Here is a 12,548-nt window from a genome sequence, read left to right as displayed (position 1 = left end):
TGACGAGGTTTTAACAGAAACGTTCCACCAAAGGTTCCCGAGGAAACCTCAGCCTATAGCAAGGTTTAGGAGGGAGTATTTCGGCACCACCGATGAGGAAGAGGAAATGGAAGGGTTCGCGGAGTCGGAGTTGGAAGATGGAGTGGACTCTGATGACGAAGAGTACCTAGAGAGTAGGAACAGCAACAAGTGGAAGGAAGTGTTCGCGACGTCGGAAGATGAGGGAGGTTCTTTCAGGGGTTTTACCTCCTCACCGCCAGTAGGAGAGGAGACGGGAGGGGGTGAAGGGGGCCCTGGAGGGGAGGTGGATGTCAGGGAACTGACATCTAAAGCGCCGCAGGTGCAAAGGCTCCCTGAGGTTGAGAGAGCAGTAGCAGCGGAAGAGGGAACCAGTAGAGGGCGAGCAAGAACTCCAAGGGAAAGTGAGTCGGAGGGATGGCTCAGAGACGCTTCAAGCGAAACCAGTGGGGAGGTCTCAGGACCTCCTATAGGGACACCCACACCTCGACGGAAACTGTCACGCCGAGAGGCCAGACGACGTGTTTCCGTTAAGGAGCTTTTATGTTGGAAACGTTTCCGAAAGCAGCCACTTTCGGATTCTACTAGTGATTGACGCAGCCATGCTGGAGGGGCTCCGTCACAGGCAGAGGTTTGAAAACCTGATCAAACTCTGAGGGACTTGCATTTTACGCACAAGCAGCTCATCGTCCCATCACAGTGACCAAGCATCATGAATAGAAAGAACATTTCATAGAATTTATGGCATATTGAGTTTATTGTTAACTGGGAACTATGCTAGTCCTGGTTCCCAGGTTATGACTCATATGTTTATTGCATTCCTACTTTATATTTGTATATATGAATGTAAAACATTTTTAATGTGCATTTACAAAATGTAATGTGTGACACAGCCCTTAGATTAATAACAAGGATTAGTTTGATGTTGATCAACAAGATTACCTTGAACTGTTGCATGAGTCAGTAATATGGTTTCAGAGAAGCCTGCATTGCCGGGGCAGGAAATTGTTCATTTTGGGGGGGAAAAAGAAAAAGAAAAGTAAGTTATTTGAAATCCCAGACACTTTTACAGAACTGGACACAAATCTCTCATGCTGTTTGCTTTTCCAAGCTTCACTTCATTCCACTACGGTGCTCTGAGAACAAACTTGGACCCAGTTCCCATTTTTAATTAATGGGTTGTTGAGGGAACTGAGTTCACTCTAATTATGTCGAGCTTGTTGCAATCATTGCATTGCTTGTTATAGAACAAGTTTTCTTGGATTTGCTGAAAAATTTTCTGTACACACTCAGTAAGCATAGCCCATTGAAACACTCCCCTGCCACTGTTGACCTTAGCCAGATTTTTATTCTTTGCAAGGTACTGAATGACCGCTATAGGGTACAAGTGGTGCATGGCTGAGCAAGAGAGATATGCCAATCAAAAAATCACGGTTTCTTTGCTCAACAATTCCGGTGCTTTCATAAGCAAAAAAGCTCAACAACTTTGTTGGTGTCCTGGTTTTTACTTTTTGAAATATGGCAACCCTAGAGACGGGCAGGGGACACAGGTGGCGCTGTGGGTTAAAGCCTCAGCGCCTAGAACTTGCCGATCGAAAGGTCGGCGGTTCGAATCCCTGCTGCGGGGTGCGCTCCCGCTGCTCGGTCCCAGCGCCTGCCAACCTAGCAGTTCGAAAGCACCTCCCGGTGCAAGTAGATAAATAGGGACCGCTTACCAGCGGGAAGGTAAACGGCGTTTCCGTGTGCGGCTCTGGCTCGCCAGAGCAGCGATGTCACACTGGCCATGTGACCCGGAAGTGTCTCCGGACAGCGCTGACACCTGGCCTCTTGAGTGAGATGGGCGCACAACCCCAGAGTCTGTCAAGACTGGCCCGTACGGGCAGGGGTACCTTTACCTTTACCTTTAGAGACGGGCAGAGTCTTTTTTTTTTTATGGAAGCGGAAAATATTTCCATGAGTTTGTGGAAACCATGCCCTATCTCTCTGTTGTGTTGCCAGTTGCGTTGTTAAAATGTGCCACAACATCATCCAAGTGACCTCTGCAAGCATGTCAGTTTCAAATATTCTGATTATATTTAATGTCAGTTAAGTGTTTTTGTTTACTTAATTTAGGAGTGGCAGCTAACCCCCATCCCCCTGGCTACACCCATGGTTACATGTCTTGGAATTGCTAATAATTTTCAGCAATGATAGAGGTCTTTGAAGGGAGTGTGGAAAGTCAGTGTGTCAGGAATATAACACCCCCACCAGTGCTATTTTTCTAGAAAAAGAGGTACTGGAACTCACAAGGAACACCTCCCTTGTTCTCTTCAATTGGCAATGGAGCCCACCTGGGAGGTGCTGGAACTCAGTTCTGGCGAGTTCCAGTTTTTTTAAAAAGGCCCTACTCCCCACTCTCAGAACAGCCAATTCAGAATGACAGTGAAGTTCTTCTGAAGCTGAGGTGTTGCCTTCAGGGTTTTGCAGCTAGCAATGAATTATAGCTCAGACCTAACACCAATGATTTGCTCACTGTAATTTCAGAAGTATTACGTATCTCATGCCAAAGCAGTGCAGGGATACAGGAAAGGGGAAAAAATGGCCCAGCCCAGCTGATTGGCACATCCACACCTCTCTTGAGTTTCTTGTCCCAGTATTTAGTATTTGAGATTCCTTTGCCTGGTATGAGTGTCATGGCTATTTATGGAGTGCAGTGTTTTGCAACCATAATTAAGGGTGTGTGGAGACTGTGCTAAAAAGAGGACACCACAAAGAAGCACAGGGATTTCAAACTCTGGAGTGATCAGCAACTATGTGGTTCATCACTCAACTCCTAGTTTGTACCTGGGTCCTGTTACCCTTCAGTGCGGCACGTCCAGGTAAGAATTTCCTTCTGCCTCTCCAACACTGCACAGCAGGAACTATCTCCTTTCTTCTGTTTTCTTCTTTCCTGCTTCATTACTTTAAGATTGGAAGCTCCTGTCCTGTGAGACAAGCTGTGGAGAACATGGTGACTCAGAAGCAATGATTTTGTTTCCTGGTGGCACTCAGTTGTATGGAGTATTGAAACCTTTTTTTTTTTAAAGAGCAACATCATGTTCTCATCTGTTTATTGGGGGATTTAGTGAGGTTTACTATTGAGTAAGATTGCATAGGATTGTACTGTTAATATATAAAGGGTAGAAGTGGAAAAGAAGCATTTGTGCGAGGTACAGAAGATGCTTTCCTTGCCTGGGCTATGGAACAAGGCCAGTGGGCAAAGTTTAAAGAAGAATCAGGGCAATACTGAGCAGGAAGTGTTATGTAATGCTGAATAGTGGTGCTATGGGCTGAGGAGGCAATGTCTCTTTTGCTACTGAGCCTGACAGCTGTGGCTTCTGAGGAACCATGTTGTACAGTATCTCCTTGACACATTCCTTCCAGTTCCTTAGGTATACGCTCTGCTCTGCTTCTTCTCACCCCCACCCACCGCCTCCTTGAGTGAGAAGTGACTGAAGAGGAGAAGGACTAAAAAGCAGCAGTCACTGTGAGGGCAGTGCCATGGCAGTGCCCCACACAGAGTTCCCCCTTCATGGCAGGAGGGGATGGCAAAGAGACCTGATAAGGCAGAAGGCTGCATGGCATTTGACTTTTTATTTTGGTCATTTGCAAATGATAGTGCATGAAAACATAAAATGACCACTGCTGGATCAGACCAAGTCTTATTCAGCATACTCCATTCAGTTTTGGTCAGGCGATTGTTTTTCTTAAGACAATGGGTGGCGCATGCAGAGAACCCCCTTTCCCCATCCGTGTACTCCCCAACAACTGGTATACAGTGGAATACAGACGGAAAGCATTTAATTGTTATGGCTAAGAGTAGTTGGTGCTGCTTTCCTCCATCACCTTTGTCTAATCTCCTGTCAAAGTCATTGAAGTTAATGGTTATCACCTTGTAAAATTAATTATGCTTGATATAATGATGCTTGATACTATTTTATCTGTCCTGAAACTCCTGCCAATCACTCTCATTGGGTGTCTCTGAGTATTATGTAGCATTATAAAGGAGAGATTTAAAACTGCTCTCTATCTTGTGTTTCCACATTATGTTGTTGTTGTTTAGTCGTTTAGTCGTGTCCGACTCTTCGTGACCCCATGGACCAGAGAACGCCAGGCACCTCTGTCCTCTACTGCCTCCCGCAGTTTGGTCAAACTCATGCTGGTAGCCTCGAAAACACTATCCAACCATCTCGTCCTCTGTCGCCCCCTTCTCCTTGTGCCCTCCATCTTTCCCAACATCAGGGTCTTCTCCAGGGAGTCTTCTCTTCTCATGAGGTGGCCAAAGTACTGGAGCCTCAGCTTCACAATCTGTCCTTCCAGTGAGCACTCAGGGTTGATTTCCTTCAGTATGGAGAGGTTTGATCTTCTTGCAGTCCATGGGACTCTCAAGAGTCTCCTCCAGCACCATAATTCAAAAGCATCAATTCTTCGGCGATCAGCCTTCTTTATGGTCCAGCTCTCACTTCCATACATCACTACTGGGAAAACCATAGCTTTAACTATACGAACCTTTGTTGGCAAGGTGATGTCTCTACTTCTCAAGATGCTGTCTAGGCCTGTCATTGCCCTTCTCCCAAGAAGCAGGCGTCTTTTAATTTCGTGGCTGCTGTCACCATCTGCAGTGATCATTGAGCCCAAGAAAGTAAAATCTCTCACTACCTCCATTTCTTCCCCTTCTATTTGCCAGGAGGTGATGGGACCAGTGGCCATGATCTTCGTTTTTTTGATGTTGAGCTTCAGACCATATTTTGCGCTCTCCTCTTTCACCCTCATTAAAAGGTTCTTTAATTCCTCCTCACTTTCTGCCATCAAGGTTGTGTCATCTGCATATCTGAGGTTGTTGATATTTCTTCCGGCAATCTTAATTCCGGCTAGGGATTCATCCAGCCCAGCCTTTCGCATGATGAATTCTGCATATAAGTTAAATAAGCAGGGAGACAAAATACAGCCTTGTCGTACTCCTTTCCCAATTTTGAACCAATCAGTTGTTCCATATCCAGTTCTAACTGTAGCTTCTTGTCCCACATAGAGATTTCTCAGGAGACAGATGAGGTGATCTGGCACTCCCATTTCTTTAAGAACTTGCCATAGTTTGCCGTGGTCGACACAGTCAAAGGCTTTTGCATAGTCAATGAAGCAGAAGTAGATGTCTTTCTGGAACTCTCTAGCTTTCTCCATAATCCAGCGCATGTTTGCAATTTGGTCTCTGGTTCCTCTGCCTCTTCTAAATCCTGCTTGCACTTCTGGGAGTTCTCGGTCCACATACTGCTTGAGCCTTCCTTGTAGAATTTTAAGCATAACCTTGCTAGCGTGTGAAATATACACATTATACATAATGTTTATTCTCTCTCCCTCCTTGTTGTCTCAAGGTCTCCAAACACTTAGTGGTTCCTCCTCCCCAAGGATTGTTTTGCAGGCACTTTCCCATACCTTTCCCAGGTCCACAATATCACTATGTATATTGGTACACAAATGCCGCTTACTATCCCACAGCTCCAATATTAATTAATTGTGAGAAATGTCATTTGGGAAGGGTCATAGCTCAGCTGTAAAGCATCTGATTTGTATGCAGAAGGTTCTGGGTCCAGTTTCCAGTATCTCCAGGTAGAACTGGGAGAAACCTGCATCTGAAATCCTTGAGAGAGACTACTAGTCAATGCTGAGCTAGATGCAACAGTGGTCTGGCTCAGTATAACAGCTTCTTATCTTCCTAAAGTCAGTGAACTCCCCCCCCCCCCCAATGCTTGTGACTTCCTAAGTTTACATTGCATGTTTCATGGTGTTTTTCCCCCCGAATTTTGAAGAGGAAGGAATTATTCAGTGTTCAGTATAAATGATACTGATGTTCAAGGGCCGATTACAAAAATTCTTTAATATCTGGAATTCAACACCACACTCTTTTTGTAGGCTAAGAAGTTGTGGAAAACAACATTAAAATAATATGATCTACTAAATTTAAATCACAATGGTCTTTACCCGTTTTCTTTAACTGTTTCAGACTTTTCATCCTGTGTCTTCCCGTTTATCTATAATAACAAGACATATCATACCTGCACCAAGGATGGATCCAGATTCCATTGGTTGTGGTGTGCTACAACCAGTTCCTATGACAAAGACCACCATTGGAAGACTTGCTATGAGACAGGTAAGCACATCACCAGAGTTTGAAAATCTCAGTGAAGGAAGCGTATGCACACACACACACACATTTACTAAGAAGTAAATTCTACTGAATTCAATGGGATTTATTTATTTGACTTCATTTTTGAATTACTACTACTACGACTACTACTACTATTATTTATACTCTGCCCATCAGGGCAGCTTCCCTAAAAAGATCTTGAAGCAATTTCACAATAAAAATAATCAACAAGTAAAAACAATTTCATATGTACAAACAATGCCATTTATACAAATAATTAAAAATTGTTCCATATATATAAGAACAATTTGAAATCTAATGAAGATTATTATTGTTGGCATTTGTCTGTCTCGGGAGACCATGGAAGAGACCATGACTTCAGGGGTGAAGTCAAACCATTGGGAGCGCTTACAATAGTGACACATTTTGATACAGATGCAGACAATCACTTCAATAGGCAGCAGAAAGACAATAGACATGACAACAGCCCAATATTTAACAAGAGAAGAGTTCCGAAGGATAGGTATCACTACCCTAAAGGACTGGTTTTTATACCATATGGAAAGGAAGTCCTGATGAAAGTTTATCTGCAGTAGGCCCTCTAGTGCAGAGCAAAGTGATCTGCGAAGTGTGCATAGAACTGCTCTCCTCTTCTTAGTTTTGAAGCTCCTCTCCTCTTGTTTCACTCACAAGAGACGAAACAAAACAACCTCAAACCCTACAGGATGAGCAGGTGAGTTCCTGTATATCACAAATGTATTTCTGTGCTGCCAAACACCATAATTCAGTTGTTGTAGTAGTGGTTGTAGTAATCACCACCATCACAGTAATTTTAAATTATATATTTCAAAACAATGTGAAACAATGTGATAAAAATATAGTAAACAAAAGCTAATTCCATTAATAGGATAAGAGCAGCATCAAGACAATTAACAGTCAGATTAGGCTGCTGGTGTGACCTATCCAAGTTATTTTTGGAAAACAAGTGGTGTTTGCAGTGTTGTAGACAGCCATTAGAGAGAGGGACTCAATCAATTATATCTAGATTTGTATCATCCAGAAACACTTTGGTTTGAGAATCCAATGCAAGTTCAGACAGCTTGCCCAAGAATGGAACTTCCTACGCAAGTCTGGTTTCTGCAATTTGCTGAATGACTGTGGTTAATTTTAGTATGATGTAATTTGGGCTCAATTACTCTGAAGTGGTACAGCCAAGAAACAGGCTTACTGTCTGCTTTTTGTGGGAACCAGGCCGCAGCGTTTTGAGCTTCATTGTAACATGTACCCAACAGGCATTTTAAGCAGATATCTATCTGCATATCTTCCATATTCGTTCATTTGTATGCTAATTTATCTCTGGCAGAAGTAATAAGATTACCATCAGTTCCTATGACTTGTTTACAACTATATCTTTTAGGAATTGCAGTTAACCTATCCAAGGAGTTAGCAGAAGATACATGAAAGATTACCTAGATCTGAGTTGAAATTTCTCAGAAAAAAAAGTCCGGTCAATTTTTGAATAAATTATTTTTCAGCTTCTGCCTGAACCTTTGGAGAATTTGGAGAACATCAGCCCTCTCTTGGAGAATATTATGTCTAATGGTCCTCCCAGCTTAGCCATCTATGAATATTGGGTGCAACTATGATCTATATCACTCTGCTGCTTATTATGCCAAAACACCAATGAAACTTTGCAGTCATAATTCAGTGCAGTCCTAAATATGCTGAAATCTGTTTGTCCCAGTGTGTTGTGAAGCACATAGACTCTCCATTAAACTGGTGCCATCACATTTGCCTCATATATTTCTTGTCTCCAAACAGAGCATGGCGGCAACTCTCACGGAAAGCCCTGCGTGTTCCCCTTTGTTTACAGGGGGAGGACGTTCTATACTTGCACAGATGAAGAAGTCATGCCCAGGAGGTTCTGGTGTGCAACAACAAGCAGCTATGACAAAGACGGAAAATGGTGCTACTGTGCTGATACTAGTAAGCCTGTCCATAATAGCCAGCTTTATGGTTCAGAACCTTCTGCACTACCAAAGTGGAAGTAAAGCAAAGCAACAAGCAGCAGATGGTAACCGCTGGTCTAATTAAGACCTGCAAGATATGGCATAAGCCTAGAAAGAAGGCAGAGGCACAAAAATAGCATTATGTACTGACCTACAGTGATATGTGTATTAGGGTGTCTAAGCAACCTATGACACCCCCCCGAAGTTGTTGGGATACAACTCACATCATCCCTGAGCATTGGCAATATTGGCTGGAGAAGATAAGATTTGGAACCCAACAACATCTGAAGGGCACCCCAAACTAATGCTTATTTGTTTTCCTTCTATTATGAGTTCATGGTAATTTAAGGGACATGCTGCTGCTCCCAGCCAGCGATCAGGTTTTATTGTTCCTCACCCTGAGATCTTGGAATGAAAAACAGGTTAAAATATTTTATAGAAAATTACTGGATTTATGAGCCCCAGTATCTTTACTGGTACTGATTTGGATTCTTTTCTTGCCTTTGGATGACATTTTAGATTCAAAAGGCTGTTAAAATCTTAATAGTTACAGTGTCAAATTCAGCCACCTTCCTTGCTTCCACTTGATGAATGGCATGCTGACAGAACAGATAAACTCCAAGTTTGTTAATTATTTCTTATCTCACAGCTCCACATTTTTTCTGCTCCCCAGCTTCCAGGTTAAAAGAACAGTTGATAGTTAATAAAATGCTTGGTTTAAAACGAGTGAAAATCAATTAAATCTGTGGAGCTCTGGAGCTGGCTGCCTGGCCTGTCGCCATCATAACCGGAAGCAGAAAAAATAAATAAAGTTATTTTCAACTGTTTCAATACATCTTGTACATTAAGATGATAAGGCAGAAATTACAGCTCTTTCCCTTTGAATATCTCTTATTTATTATTATTCTCTTTCTTTCATTTTTAGTAGTTGTTGGGAAGTCTAAATCTGACGTGACTCAGGAAAGGGCTCACTGTGACCCTGCAGGTAAGAACATGAAAGCATCTGGCTGGCTGCTTTGGGAAACTTGATTTGATAGGCTTTTGATTTGACTCAGCAGAGTTTTTCTTATGCAAGAAATTAATTGAGAAGCCCAGCGTGCTTCCAATATCCCAGCTATTGGATCCAGATTGCTTTCAGCTGTGAGCTGTGACTGGTCCCGGTATCTAATTCCCAAGCTGTGCACATCTCAAAACAGAATCAGACAGCAAAGTTCAGAAAAGTACAGAAATCTATGAAATGATATATTTTGGAGATGAGACTTCAATAATTATACAGTGCTTATTTCAGAATATGACAAGGAAACTGGATACCAACATTTGGAAAATACTTTTGAGCTGTATTTATAATTCAAACCATTTGGAATAAAAAGTAATAATAATGGGGTATTGGATAAAAATGTAGTTACAGTATAAGAGCAGTAGCCTGCTACAGCAAAAACAGAAACAGCTAAGAGTCCTGAGACATTTTAAGGAATGACAAATTAATTATGGCATGAGTTTCCATAAATTTGACTCTATCAGATGCATGGAGCATGATTCTTAGTTGGCAAGTGTGTGTATCTATCATGCAGCACAGTCTTTCACCACAGAAATTGTCTTGGTAGGTTATAGTAAATTTAAGAGACCGAAGGTGAAAAATATGTATAACAACAACAACAAAATCTGTTTTCTGATGCCCAGTTTCTGCCATCGAATGTGGCTGCCTCCTGTTGCCTCATAGTGCAGTCAGTTCTGCTCTGTCCTCCAGGAATTCATTCAGACACTTTGGTCTTCCTCCTCTGTCTAAGCATTCTCTCAAACTTTCAGCACGCCAATGAATAACAAAGAGCCCAAACAAACCAATCAATCATGCGCCTAACATTTTGCTTCTTCTTTCCCTGCAGATCCTAATTGCCTTGTAGCTTCCAGGGGGCTGAAAGGGTTAGATAATGGAAAGCATGGAAACATCCTGCCCAAAGAATACAGCAGAGATGAAGATCATGGAAAGGATCAAGAAATGACAATCCAAGATCCTGCCTCATCCTTCTGATTCTTCCCAAGCCCTTTTGATGGCTATCAGTATGGAACTTTCAAATTAGCAGAACAGTTTGTGGTGACGACCGTGGCAGAGCGACATGCTCCGGCACCCGGAGCGGCGAACAGGCAGGGTGTCACTGGAGTGCATCGTGGGGGGCACACATTGCGAGTCGCAGGGCAGGGGGCATGCGTCATGCATCCCAGGATGCACGGCGAGCGGCTGGCATCCTGGGGGGCCCCTGCTGCGATGGCACCCCCAGGAATGGAACCTGGGGTGGAACGCTCCCTCCACCCCCACCTTTGTGTACTAGTGGGTGGTGATTCTGTGCACCTCAACAAAACATAGAATGAGGGTCATATTGATGATGTAGGCTGCAACTTACAAGTAATCTTTGGGCCTCACCAGACTGGTGTATTCTGCAGCATGTTGTTGATTTAATAATAATAGTGCATTAGTAGTGGGTCTATACTGGACTGTTTTATTAGTTCTTCTGCAATGCAGTAGCACAACCAGACTCCTTCATCTGCCCCAGCTGTTTCTCCTGTATCAGTCTCTACAACCACATCAGACACTGTAATTCTCCAACAGTTTGGCTTCACCCACAAAGGCACACTCCTCCATTGTCTCCTGAGATAGATGGAGGCCAACAACAACAGTGTTTGTTGCTGCACTATTTGATGGTCATTCTTGTGTTATAGCATGATAAAGGTGGGATAAAAACGAAACATCATCATTGGTCTTATATCTATGCTTGAGTATCTGAACCATCCTGGGTCCATTTTATTCATGCAGCCAAGGTTCTGTTCAAAGCTCCAATGAGAATAAAACTTTGATGAGTGGTTTTCAAGGTGAAAGTCTCCATCAGAAGACATGGATTTGTATCCCTTAGAGCTGCGGTGGCGAATATTTTTGGTTCAATGGACCAGATTCTTATCAGGGGAATGGAGAAGTCCCTGCTTTCCTTCACCTAGCCTGGCAAACAGGGATCTGCTTGCTATGGCTCTATGCATCTCTTTCCAGCAAACTGAGCAAGATTTAAGCCCCACTTGTCAGATGTGTTATCAGTGTTAAAGGTAAAGGTAAGGGGACCCCTGACCATTAGGTCCAGTCGTGACCGACTCTGGGGTTGCGGCGCTCATCTCGCTTTATTGGCCGAGGGAGCCGGTGTTTGTCTGCAGACAGCTTCTGGGTCATGTGGCCAGCATGACTAAGCCACTTCTGGCAAACCAGAGCAGCACACGGAAACGCCGTTTACCTTCCCGCCGGAGCGGTACCTATTTATCTACTTGCACTTTGTGCTTTCGAACTGCTAGGTTGGCAGGAGCTGGGACGGAGCAACGGGAGCTCACCCCGTCACAGGGATTCGAACTGTCGACCTTCTGATTGGCAAGTCCTAGGCTCTGTGGCTTAGCCCACAGCGCCACCTGCGCCCCGTTATCAGTGTTACAACAATATAATTACTTTTATATACCTAAAATGAAGTAACAAAAAATGCAGTGCACAAAACATCTTTTGGCATCTTGGCAAAGTGTCTTCAGTTTCTCTCACGTGGTTTTGTAGTGATTTGCAAGCTGCTGATGACCATTGGATTCTAACCATCAGTCTATCTCATCTCTATCTCATTGTTCATCCATGCAGCTCAAGGTGATTGTGTGTGTGCGTTAAATGCCACCCCAATCTCAGAGCAGTGCAAAATTCCAGGGGTCCAGACACTTAGTCAGGGTTTGTGTTTCCTTTGGAAATGTAGCATAGCGAAGATGGTAGTGTATTTATTGTTGTTGTTTAGTCGTTTAGTCGTGTCCGACTCTTCGTGACCCCATGGACCAGAGCACGCCAGGCAATCCTGTCTTCCACTGCCTCCTGCAGTTTGGTCAAACTCATGCTGGTAACTTCGAGAAAACTGTCCAACCATCTTGTCCTCTGTCGTCCCCTTCTCCTTGTGCCCTCCATCTTTCCCAGCATCAGGGTCTTTTCCAGGGAGTCTTCTCTTCTCATGAGGGGGCCAAAGTATTGGAGCCTCAGCTTCAGGATCTGTCCTTCCAGTGAGCACTCAGGGCTGATTTCCTTAAGAATGGAGAGGTTTGATCTTCTTGCAGTCCATGGGACTCTCAAGAGTCTACTCCAGCACCATAATACAAAAGCATCAATTCTTTGGCGATCAGCCTTCTTTATGGTCTAGCTCTCACTTCCATACATCACTACTGGGTGTATTTATTGTGTTTGGCTTATTTACACACGTATGCAATCTGAGCCTATGATGGAGGGGTTCAAGGCATTGCACTCCGACAGGGTCCTGTTTCTCCCATTGATTTAGCCTTGGATCAAAAAAGAAACATGGCTCTCT

General features: G+C 43.5%; 1 protein-coding gene across 1 annotated transcript; it reads left to right on the top strand.

The window, feature by feature from the left end:
- Positions 1 to 2,570: 2,570 nt before the first annotated feature.
- On the top strand, positions 2,571 to 11,046 carry LOC309355587 (epididymal sperm-binding protein 1-like). Its single transcript, XM_081886552.1, has 5 exons — positions 2,571 to 2,876; positions 6,035 to 6,181; positions 8,000 to 8,164; positions 9,113 to 9,172; positions 10,071 to 11,046. Exons 1-5 carry the CDS (start codon positions 2,810 to 2,812, stop codon positions 10,214 to 10,216), a joined length of 585 nt encoding a protein of 194 aa, XP_081742678.1. The 5' UTR covers positions 2,571 to 2,809; the 3' UTR covers positions 10,217 to 11,046.
- Positions 11,047 to 12,548: the final 1,502 nt, after the last annotated feature.

The sequence above is a fragment of the Podarcis melisellensis genome (genome assembly GCF_964234715.1).
Source record: "Podarcis melisellensis genome assembly, chromosome: 13".
NCBI lineage: Eukaryota > Metazoa > Chordata > Lepidosauria > Squamata > Lacertidae > Podarcis > Podarcis melisellensis.
This window is presented reverse-complemented; position numbering and strand designations above follow the sequence as displayed.

Bases quoted from the DNA above. Each gene is read 5' to 3' on its own strand.
- LOC309355587 (XM_081886552.1), top strand. From the start codon at position 2,810: ATGTGGTTCATCACTCAACTCCTAGTTTGTACCTGGGTCCTGTTACCC. The intron at 6,182-7,999 runs GTAAGCACATCA...GTCTCCAAACAG, and splicing joins GAAGACTTGCTATGAGACAG to AGCATGGCGGCAACTCTCAC. The intron at 9,173-10,070 runs GTAAGAACATGA...CTTTCCCTGCAG, and splicing joins GGCTCACTGTGACCCTGCAG to ATCCTAATTGCCTTGTAGCT.